Raw genomic sequence first — 12,604 nt, 5'->3', positions numbered from 1 at the left:
TGAGCCATAAAAGCTCACTGAGTGGCTTTAGACCAATCACTGCCTTTCAGCTCAACTGACTTTACAAGGTTTTTGGGGGTTGTGGTGGGGGGGTTGGTAAAGATCATCAAACTTTTTTTTTTTTTTTTTAATGGAAGAAAGTCTCCAAAATATGTGGTGGTCAGGGGAGAGATAACTCTCACAATCTTTTATTACTAACCATGATGGCCAGAACTGCTGAGAACCATGTTCATTAAAATATTCAGGTACTTCTTAGGGTATTGTAGGTCAAAAATATCCCCTCAGTTAGGCCCAGAAAGTACTCAGAAGCCTTTAAAAGAACATTGTGAAATCAGCCAATGCATTTTTGTACTGGCTGTCATTTGTGGAGATTCTACAAGCCCAGCATCACAAAATGACAAGCTGACAGTCATCTAAATGAGAGGCAATTAACATGTGGACCATTGTAGCCATCTCTTCTTCTCCACTCTCCAGAAAAAGAGGACAAGTGCACCAGATGGAACTTGGCCTCAACTATTCAGTCGTTGGACAAAACTAAGCTCAAAAATTATGATTGGATATACTGCCTGTGGCTCCTATAATTGCCTGCAATCAGATATGGGATACTTTGGAAATTATGCCTTTCCCTCCCCACTCCCTCCCATTTGATTAATAATAATGCAAGCTTTTATAAAATTAACTGGGCTAAATGTAGGAAGCATGAATCATTATCTCTTTCAAATTTTCTTGATTAACGCCACTGTCCAAGTTCAATGTATTTCAGAGCATGTATTCAGGATCTCTTTCATGTTTGTTATGACACAGATCCAAAACCTTTAAAAACACATCTTTTCACATTAAGTTTTGTGTATTGAAACAAGAATTTAAATTTATGGTAGGAGTTGTGGTTTTAATATGTTTGATTTCTGTACAGTACCCAGAGACTTCGGTAGTTGGTGGTGCAGAAATTAAATAAATGAACACCTAAATTAGGGAGTCGTTTGGTCTAGTGGTTAAGGCTCCAGGCTAGGATCCAGAAGATGGTGAGTTCTAGTCCCACCTTAGGTATGAAAGCCAGCTGGGTGATTTTGGGCCAGTCGTTCTCTCTCAGTCCAATTCACCTTACAGGCTTGTTGTTGTGGGGAAAACAGGAGGAGGAAGGAATATTAAATATGTTCCTCGCCTTGAGTTATTTATAAAAAAAAATAATAATAAAGGCAGGATAAAAAATCTAAAAAATAATTTAAAAAATACATGGATGTAGGTCCGATCAAAACCAGGGGCTACCATTTAATGGCACAGTATCCAAACTCCATACAATCCTGGTGTCTTCAGACAGAATTGAAGGAAGTTCTGTCTACAATTCTGGAAAGCCTCAGCAGATACTACTGTGCTATGGGAACAATGGCTCATTCAGTGAGTTCTCACATGTCATTCAATGAGAACACGGTTGGTTTTGTGATAGCTTAGCATGTCATGTGAACCCAGCTACAACATGGTGCATATTTTAGACTTCACACCATGTGTTGGTGCAGATAATGGTGGCTTATTCAATAATCTTGGTTAATCAATCCAAGGCTTACTATGATATCTGAATCCAGATAGCACAAGGGAATTGTTCTATGTACCTAAAATCATTATTGATCAAAGCCTGAGAAGAAATGGCAGTCCAGTTGCTTCTGTTCTAAATTATTCACTGGGAACTTGGGAACAAGTTGTCTTTCCTCCTTACTCACACAAATACATGCACAAATGCCATAATCTTAAACACTGCCACCAACCGTCTCCATTATCAAACATGATAAACAGAATCATGCTTTTAATTGATCTTCTTTTTTGGATGCATATTTCTTTCTTTTGCTCCTTTTTAATCAGCTGTTTTTCATATTCCTAGTTAACTGGCAGGTTATTCTTCAGGGTTTTTGTGCATCTCCCCCTGCCTTCCCCCCTCTCTCCCCCCCCCCATCTGCCTCATTACTCATTCTATAAACTAGTTTCCAGTAGCATGTGCTCAGCAGGCTTTCTGACTAATGAACAAAATGTGCAGCTTGGGTTTTTTTGCCATTTATTTTTTTCCCCTCTAGCTTCTTCTGTCCATCCAATTAATAGATCCATAGTGATTTCAGCTGAGATGAGAAGCAAGTGGTCTCTTGTTTATAGCAGCTTCCCTCTCTCTCTCTTATTTTTTTATTTTTTATTTTTTATCAATGCATCTAAACAGTAATCGCAGCAGCACAGATGCAGCTCTAGACTTTTGGAGAATAAATATACCACAGCACAGATGGAGCTGTTGGCCTGGAACTTTCACTCTGAGCATCCACCTAAAATTTGCCATTAAAAAAGTAATGCTGCTTCTCCAGCTGTGCTCCTAGATGGAGACAGAAAGCTGGACCTGCCTTTAGATTCTTTGGGCTACCTCAACGGAGGACACAACAGTAATTCCTAGTTTGAACAGATCTCGCCCAACATCAATAGTCCCTTGCACCAAGCAGCACCCTAATGTCAGCCTGACTTCAGAGAGAGAAAAATGATCGCTCCATGGTATTACCCATGTTTCATATATAGAAGAGCTTCACATCCCCTGCTGAAAAGAAACATGTCCGAGAACATAATGTGGCTCATTTGGTTTTAATTTAGCATAACAGCCTAGCCACTGTAGTTAGTGGTTAATAAACGAGTTATCGTTTAGCATCATGTATGAAGCCAACCCTTCAACAATGCAAGGTTATGGAAACCATGGCTTAGCATGTGTGAACAAGGTCACTGGTAATCAGAATAGATCAAAAAAGGACAAAAAGAGGCTGGGATGATATGGGTTGTTTTTTTCTTTTTCTTTTAATGAGAACTTTATTATATTTCAAAGTACAGTTAAAATGCAAAAGAAAGGGCACAGCAAAGATAGAAAATAGAACTAAAAGACAAAAGACAAAACCTATAATAGTGGATGACGTGGATTGTTTCAATAGCTTTTAATACAGCTGTAACAGTGCTGTACAACTGCTAAAGTCATGCCACTTCCCTAAATTAGGATTCTGAAACAAGGAAGCAAGGATAAAATTTTGTCCTGAGTTGAGACCTGGCTTTGTCCATAATTCTTGATATATACTTGTCCTTTCTGATACATTTTCAGAACTGGGCTTCAGTACTAAATTCTAATATGCATGAGCACCAATGGATAATTGCATTTTGGTTTTCCTATTGATTCAGGTTCTTATCAAAATGCAAACCATGCTACTGGTAAATTATTTTCAAAATGCAAACCAAACAAAATTATCTTCCAGTCCCTTCAGCCACATTTGGTAATGTGAGCAGAGAATAAAAAGACAGTTTTCCTGTCCACCTCTGAACATCCAATTGAGACTATTTTTCTAAAAGGATATAATGTAATCAAAGGCCATTTGAAAGGCCCCCAAACCAGCCAAAATCCTGACTGAAATGGAGCTGGAATAGATCTGATCAGCTTCAACATGCTTCAACACATTCTACCCATCTACCTTCAAACCAGTTATTTAAAGTGTAAATTGAATAAAGTAAAAGAAATATAGTCAAAGAATGAGAGAAGCCATGTTGTTCTCTGCCCCCATAATTTCTTTAGGAATTGTATGGATATGTTGCCTTCTCAGAATATATTCCACTATCACTATTTATACATTTATCATATAACTTCTGTGACAAAACCACAGCACTTTTCCAGTGCTTTCCGGCAAAGGAATACCAAAAAGGAGTCAGTATGTGATTTATCGATTATAGAAAAACCTTTGATTGTGTTGATCATGTCAAGCTGAGGAAGGTGCTCAGAAAAATGAGAATCCTAGAACATCTTATTGTCCTTGTGAGGTCAGGTCAGGAAGCCACAGGTCAGGAAGCCACAGCCCAGACAAGAACATGCTGAAACAGACTGGCTCCAGGTTGGCAAAGGAGTGCGACAAGGCTGCATACTCTCCCCTTATTTATTCAACCTGTATGCTAAATATATATTAAGGGGAGCTGGATTGGAAGAAGATGAGCCTGGTTTTAAAATTGGAGGAAGAAATGTCAATAACCTGCACTTTTTATGACACCACACTGATAGCTGAAAATGTAAAGGATCTGAAAGCTCTAGTACTAAAAATCAAATAACACATTGAAAAAATGGGAGTAAAACTACATATAAAGAAGACCAAATTAATGACAACAGGTAGAACAACCAGCCTTAGGATTAACAATGAAGATCTTGAAATAGTGGATAGCTTTTGCCTTCTAGGATCAACCACCAACAGTAAAGGAACAAGCAGTCAAAAAATATGCCACAGACTAGCACTCAGTAGAGCAGCCATGAAGGTCTTGGAAAAGAATTCAAATGCTGTGATGTGTCTATGCCTACAAAGATCAGAATTGTGCAAGCCATGGTATTCCCTGTGACACTCCATGGAAGTGAAATTTGGACTCTAAAGAAGCAGGATAGGAAGAACATTGATGCTTTGGAATTATGGTGTTGGAGAAGACTCCTGAGAATATCATGGACAGCCAAGAAAGCAAACTGATGGATCATTGAACAAATCAACCCAGAGTTCTCACTCAAGGTACAAATGACCAGGCTCAAATTAGCCTACTTTGGACACATTATGCGAAGACCCAGCTCTTTGGAAAAGGCTCTGATGGTGGGAAAGGTACAAGGAAAGAGAAGAAGAGGATGACCAGCAGCAAGGTGGTTGGACTCAGTTACAGAAGCAATGAGCACACCGTTGGGAGACATGAAAGAACAGGTTAGGGATTGGAGAAAATCTATGTGGTTGCTTGGAGCCAAAAATGACTTGATGACACATGATCAAAAAATATCTTCTGTGACAAACCACAGTACTTTTCCAGTGCTTTCTGGCAGAGGAAACCAAATCCAGGGTGTAGTGGTCTTGGTATATCTCACTGTTTGGGGGAATAGGGACCTTGCAAAAGCAGGAGTCTGGCATGATTCGGCTCCTGGAAATAGACCAAGTGCTGACACAGACACCTGTATATATGACTTATTTATGTCGTGCTCCTGTAAGCAATATATTTTTCTGTGGGGTAGTGAACTTGGATTGCTCTCCTTCCTGATTAGATCAATCTTGCATCTAGTTGCAATGTCTACCATAAAATCCAATGCACACTTCAAAGGGTAGCCAGGACTAGAAAATTGTTTCATGCAAGATCTTTCATCCAAAGCATTGTTGAGGGTTGTATGTGTGGTGGTGTTTTTGTTTTAAACTGTTGACATCAGTTATGATTCCTAAGGTGAAACACAAACCACAGGGATATTTGCAAGGCAAACAAATATTCTGCCCCATCTTAATTCTGTATTGTCGTTGAAGCTTATGAAACAGAACTGTGTGAAATGACAGAGCAAATAGTCTTCGTGTGACATGCCAGGAGCCTCAACTCTCACCTCTGCTGCAGGAACTCCCTCTGGTGGCCGACAATGCAACACTATCATTCCTTCAATTGGGACTTCCTTGCCCTGGGGGTCTTGCTCAAAGTTTTTGCGTAAATCTGTAAAGAAGAATTTGGAAGGGTTAATCACCCCAAACAAGGTCAAACGTCTCTTGTAGTCAATGCAAATGTTGGATTCAGGCACGAAGCCATAATTTGGGTTTGTTTGGTTTTGGCTTAGCTTAGTATGTTCATAGCTGGGCATTATGCTTCGTAAACCACAGTTTATAGCTTAGAGTGATGTTTTAACCCAGTGAATTGTTGCTTAGTCAACAAACAATATTATATTGTAAGCAGCCCAGGATCACGTATGTGAGATGGGTGGCTATGTAAATAGATTAAATAAATAAATATTCAATAGTTAAACAAACCACAGCTCAGCACGATGTTTGAATCCAGCAAAAGCTAACACATGCATAGTAGCGCAAGTTTTCATAGGCAAAGACTTTATCCACTACATTATGGGAAGCCATATAGGTGATCTACTATACGTAACATACTGTACATACATACATACAAAATATGGGGAAATTATTATACATTTATCTCCCACTTATTTTCCAAGAAATTCAGAACAGTATACAGGTAGTCCTTGTTTAGTGACTGCCTCATTTAGCAACCGTTTGCAGTTATGATGGTGATGAAAAAGTAACTTTACGACCAAACCTTGAATTTATGAACTTTGTGGGTCTGTAAAGCAAAGGAAAGCTGAAGTCAGATCATAAGCACAGTTGCGGTTTCACTTAATAACCGAGTTGCTTAATAACCAAGTTGCTGGCCCCAATTTTGGTTGCTAAATGAGGACTATCTGTATGCAACAATCTTACCAACATTATCACATTCTGAAAACTGAGTATGCAGAAATGAGTCAATCAATACCAAGAATGAGAATCAACCACAAGGAATTCAAAAACTTAGGGAGGTTAAGCTCAGTCCTCTAGGCCTGTGGTAGAGGTTGAATGATAGGAGAGATTGTTCATGTTTGCTTTGTAACTGAAGTACATGTTGCTGCAACCTCTGGGTATGGTAGGAAAATCTAGTTGCTAGCAGCTGGATATTTGTATCAGCTGTCATGTTTTATAATGGCATTGGTGGTATACAAATATGATGAATATAAAAATCTGCCCATGATTTTGGATATCTTATACTGCTTGCAAAGGATTACTAATGTGCTTGGTTTATGTCATTCTTCCAATTCAATTTTCCAGAATTAATAATGGACACATGGATCCATTGCATCTTCATCTTGTCCTCTGCAACTTCTTAATTCTTTAAAATATTCTACTTATTTTGAAAGCCTGGTGTCTTTGGTTATAGTAGAACCTCTGCATCTTAACCCAAAATATTGGTTAATTGATGAAATAGCATGTCGGGAGAAAGGGAACCAGGCTGGGGCAGAATGTTGCCTCAAGGATTCTTATAAGGGAAAGATTAAATGATATGAAACTAATAAGACTCTGACTCAAATATGACATTGACAGAAGCCTTTGAATGCCAGAATTAGAATCTGCATTGATCAACAAGGATAGATCTGCCATTTGACTTAAAAGGAAGCTCCATTATGGTCAATGTAGTTGAGCAAGGAAATAGGTATAAGTATTCACCCCTAAGAATATAACAAAGAATGGGGTTTGCAAACCCCATTCCATTCTAGCACTGAAGATGTTACCTAGCCGGGTAACGAAACGTTTGCAAGAAAACAACCAAGCTCAGAGAACCCCAAGGACTCCACAGCAACCCTGAGCTACACATATTCTCTTCTATTAATATAACAAAGAGCTCAACAGCCAAGAAGTTAGTCCTACTGGATGTAGGGGAAGTTAATTATGAATATCCAGATTTAGGTTTGGGCTGCATATCTTTCAAGTCTGGAAACTGATTAAGTACTTCTCCCCCTCAGAAAGACTGAAGCCATCAGAATATACTTCCTATTGAATTTTGATACTTTTCAAAGAGATGTTACCTTCTTTATCCTCCCACTCACTTACATCTGCTTGCCTTACTCACTCTCCTTTCTGATTTTTTTTTTTTTTTTTTATGAAAGGCAAAGCTGTGTTTGAAGGATAACTTCGGAGCAAAAATTAATCACATATTTTTTTTCAATTAGAGGAACTTCAAATAAATAAATAAAATAATAAAATGTGTGTGAGCTTGGTTGTTTTCTTGCAAACGTTTCATTACCTAGCTGGGTAACATCTTCAGTGCTAGAATGGAATGGGGTTTGCAAACCCCATTCTTTGTTATATTCTTAGGGGTGAATACTTATACCTATTTCCTTGCTCAACTACATTGACCATAATGGAGCTTCCTTTTAAGTCAAATGGCAGGTCTATGCTTGTTGATCAATGCAGATTCTAATTCTGGCATTCAAAGGCTTCTGTCAATGTCATATTTGAGTCAGAGTCTTATTAGTTTCATATCATTTAAACTTTCCTTATAAGAATCCTTACATATATCATGCTGTAATCAGTGAGTTTAGTTTCTCACAATTGCCTCTCCACCCTGATTTCCTCCAGATGTTTTGGGACTACAGCTCCCCAAATTCCCAGCCAGCATGGCTGATGTGACTGCAAATAAGAATGAGACATCCATTCTTTTTGCTGCATTAGAAAAAGAGAAGAGATCAACAGGATGAAATAGGATCCAACAAATAAAGATAAAATACAGAAAAATCATTTGTAGGAATGTTTCACTAGAACAGGCAATTAGCACAAAAAGTTGATGGTGACTACCATCAACTTTCTGAGGCCTTCAACAATGAATCAACCCTGAGCAAATTACTAATGGACACCCAGTCACAACACTGAGAACATCTTCACAAGCAACCACCTTCCATTTGCAAGTGTGCTTTTTGTCCAGTGCTAAATTTGTTTGGACTGGCTAAAGGGCTTCCTACATGGGCAAAAGATCAAGATCTAATGAACATTGTAAAGGACTCAGCAAGAAGCATAAACACAGCCAAGAACATAAGATGCCAGAAGAGTCTAGAAAAGGGTTGGCAACAGTATACCGCAAGACTGGTAGCTCAGAAATTGGAGAGTTTTGTAGCCTGAACAACTGGAATCCCACCCGAGGTCATCTGCTCCCACGGAGAGCTGCTGTTCTCACATAGTCCTTTTACCCCTGAAGAGAGCCCTATTTCTGAGACCCTCAGATGGGATTTCAGTGTCAAATGTCTGCTCGGTCTAATGCCAACACTTTCTAGAACCAAGAATTACTTTGACTCAGATGGAAACATCTGGAAATTGATATCCAAGATATCATGGAATGACTGGCTGCTCTCACACAACTGTCTAGCATGCATGGTAAGTGGGTTGGTGTTTTTCATGAAGCCATAATGTGGTATGTTTGGACTAGGGTGATATTCAAATCCAGCTATTGTGGATATTACACAGTCATATTGTTTATGACTTGTGTGAAGCAAACCATTGTGGCTTACAGGATAGGTAGATAAACAGATAAATGGAGGTGTTATAATATAAACTTTCTGTTTATGCATGCATCAGTTTATATTATAACGCCTCCATTTATCTGTTTATCTACCTATCCTGTAACCTTGAAGTAACCTTGAGAATGCAAAAAGCATTGCCATTTTATTAAAAATGGAAATATCCTGAATTATTTTTTCTGTTACTCTACGAAACCCAAATAAGTACTCATCAACAGTCTATTATTATTATTATTATTATTATTATTATTATTATTATTATTATTATTATTATTTAATAAAATTTACTGCAAACATTTTATTGGGCAAAAGGAAAGGAAACTATTGCAGTAGCAAATGCCATGCCAAAGTAGCCTGGGAGTCTAAGACAGCTTAATCGATCCACCTGCTTCAATAAATTTCTTGCTCTCTTCATGCTTCCATGTTAGGCAAGAAAATTCATAGTACAGAAAAAAAAAGAGTCAATAAAAATTCAATTCTAAATAATAGGCATTTGCAGCCTTGCAAAACTGAGGAATTATCATCTCCGTCAATGTAATGGCAGTTAATGCAATGAAATGAAAATAATTTACGCATGCCAAACAAATCAGCCAGTGAAAAATCACACCCATTTATAAAAATCATGAAGCCAGTATGCCGTCATATCAGTTTAGCCAAGTGCTCAATTTACGGCAGTGCTATCAATTGGCCATCTGACATATACACACAGAAAGGGGAATGTGTGAAAGGCAGCCTATTACAGAGTCAAGCATCTCCTGATTCTTTATGCATGTTCCAAGAAAATATTACAGAAAATCTTTTCAGCTGTTAAAAAAATGCACTGCATAAAATTCTGTTATAGCAGAGCATCTTCCAGCGTCCCCTAGAATCTTATTTAAAAAAGGCAGCAGCTACAATTTTAGGAGACCGACTGGAACTGGATTGCAGAAATCTAGATGACCACTAAGTGGCAGAAATAAGGCATAGAAAATTCTAATTTTATGCTGCCATCTTCTGGCCCAGATCTGGTAGCTCAAATTTCAGTAAACTAAGAGGGAGCAAGCAAGTGGATAGAAAGGATGGGTGGAGAGGATATCTTGCAATTTCAGCTGTTATCAAGATTGCTGAATGAAGTTGAAAGGTATTTGGGGCTAAGGTCACAATGTAAATTTGTCTGGTTTGGGCTTTGGGTGATGTGTGAACCAAGGTCCTACAGTGTGAAAACGATGGGTTGTGGCTTAGGGTCTTATTCATCATGCCAGGATAAAAGCTAATGATATGTGAACTCAGTCTTTCAATAAGTACAGTTCAGTTTATTTATTTTGGTCTTTGACCAGCCTAAAATATAAAAGGAGCAATAATAATCCCAGAACTAATTCTGTACATATAGTGCTAGTGTCAATAATGTAAACTATATTCACCATAGAATACCTATGAGATTATAATCTATAAATTGGAAACTACAGGTGAATGTCTATAAGTCTAACATCCATGTACTACTATAATGTACAATAAAATAGCAATAATGCTAGAATCTATGTAACAAATAAATTTATAAATCTAAAAATTATGCATCAGTATAAAATGTATTTAATTAATGTAACTTAAAATAACCTAAACCTAACTCTAAACTGAACCCTAAAATACTATCTGATTAAACAAATAACTATACAATGGCTTATGTCAATAGATTAGGTGCTAAAATCAAAATATAAATATAGAGTATTTATATCCCAATTAATTCTTACAGGATATCAATTCCTGACATATTTCATATGTTTCTTCACAAAATTTGGCTACATTATAAGTAATGAAATTGTTCAAAAATAATAAATGGGTATAGAGGTGGTTTGCATGGCCTTGTGATTAATGGGTGATTAATGGGTGATTAATGAATATGCTGTAATGCCTGCAAATAGTCCAAATTATTGCTATCTCATATGAAATAAAGCATGGTGATGATGATGATGATGATGATGATGATGATGATGATGATGATGAAGAAGAAGAAGAAGATGATGATGATGATGATGATGATGAAGATGATGGTGGTGGAGGAGGAGGAGGAGGAGGATCCTCCAAAGCATAAGCTAAAAATGTACATTTTCCTCTGTCTATTTTGCAAACATTTTAACTCCGTTTTACACACAGAATATTTCACATATGGTGATAGGCACAGAGGGTTAATTGAGGTGGATAAAATCATGCATGCATGGAGAAAATAGACAATACATTTTTTCTCCCTCTCTGAAAACACTAGGAGCAAAGGTCATCATTTGAATCTGACTGGAGATTTAGAAAAGGTAAAAGAAAATTCTTCACCATCCAGCAAATCTTTGGAATTCATTGAACAAGACATGGTCACATCCACCAGCTTGGATAGCTTTAAAAGGGATTGGATTGGGTGGGCAGCACTCAAATGGCAGATACAGGGGAACAATAGTAGGATAGGGGTATGTCTTCATCTCCAGCCTAAAGACACCCAGTTGGCCACGGTGAGAAACCAAATACTAGACAAAGGTGAGCCTTGGGCAGATCCATCAGTGCTTTTCTTATGTTTTTATGAGAATTTTTTTGCCTCCAAATGCTCTGAAATAGGGCTGCAACCCCAGTATATTCACTGTGGAATATCCTGAAAAATAAAATGCAAGTAATATATGTCCAAGTTCTTCCCCACAGATCCAAAATGTCTTCAGATTGTTCTCAGGACTCCAACCAGGACAGAGCAACTATTAGCCATAAAAAAATGAAAGCATTCTAAGGAAAGATCAGATGTCAGGGAACTAGTATTATTTGCTTTAATTGCTTATTGAATTGTACCCCCTGACGTTGTCTCTCTGAGCTCAGTGAGTTCTGTGTCTGGGAGGAAAAGCTTGTTTCCTAATATTATTCCACTAACAATATGGTAAATCTGAGTTGAGAGAGAGTGATTGGCCCTAAGATACCCAGTGGGGTTTTCAGACTAGAGATCTGAATCTTAGTTTCTCCTATCAAACCCAACACACAACGGTGGTTCACCAGTATGGTGCAAACTTGATCAGGAATCCAAACACTCATCTATACATAGATACACTCTCTCTCTTTCTATACACAAGGCTGCTATACATACATATGTATTCATGCTCTATGTTTCTCTGAGCTTCTTGTCAGCTGCATAGATTAAGAAGGATGTGCACCCATGTCTGGAAAGCAGAAACTACTTACAGGCAATGCGAACTGAAGCCTTCCTGCTTTTTGAAGTTCCTAGGAGGCTCCAAGCCACACACTGGCACCAGTAGTCCTCTGGCCCATGAAAATCCTCCACTTGCTGCCTTGTCACATTGATGTATGCTTCTCGAATCATCAAGCCTGAACGAGAAAGATACAGGAAAATTAGCTGATATAGAATGTCTTATTCAGACATAATGCTAAGGTTAGCCAAACCTTTTCTTTTTAATTAAACAATTCCATTTTTAATCAAGGCAAAGCTTTAATGACTTTGACAATAATATATGGCTGTTAATTAAATCCTCACAGCCAAGTAGGTCAGGATGCATGAGCTGAAAGCATGCGCCTGCCAAAAGGGGATTCAGAACCACACAATATCTACCTTTAAAATCTTCTGCTGGCATTTCCATTCTACAAAAATGCCGGTCTGTTCAGCTTAAAATAAGACCCAAAAAAGTCACATAATACCTAGTCATCTAATGTATTGCAACTGTAATTTTATGCATTTATGCATATGCAAAAGCATATTTCCCTCACTGAAATCAT

The 12,604-nt window shown here is 37.9% G+C and overlaps 1 protein-coding gene across 6 annotated transcripts in view; it reads right to left on the bottom strand.

Annotated features, from left to right (window-relative positions):
• Nucleotides 1-12,604, bottom strand: part of UNC5D (unc-5 netrin receptor D) — a 417,169-nt gene that overhangs the window by 228,361 nt on the left and 176,204 nt on the right. For all 6 annotated transcript variants that reach the window (XR_015795854.1, XM_088139128.1, XM_088139129.1 and 3 more), the window contains exons 3-4: nt 12,056-12,199; nt 5,381-5,484 (exon numbers count right to left, since the gene is read on the bottom strand). Coding sequence is in view for 5 of the 6 variants with exons in the window: in XM_088139128.1 (XP_087995254.1) it covers nt 5,381-5,484; nt 12,056-12,199 (248 nt within the window). In the remaining variant the exon portion in view is untranslated. The remainder of the gene's footprint in view (nt 1-5,380; nt 5,485-12,055; nt 12,200-12,604) is intronic.

The sequence above is a fragment of the Python bivittatus genome, unplaced genomic scaffold (assembly GCF_059951505.1).
Source record: "Python bivittatus isolate LINGU-HERP-01145 unplaced genomic scaffold, Pbiv_v1 ctg000320_np1212, whole genome shotgun sequence".
NCBI lineage: Eukaryota > Metazoa > Chordata > Lepidosauria > Squamata > Pythonidae > Python > Python bivittatus.
This window is presented reverse-complemented; position numbering and strand designations above follow the sequence as displayed.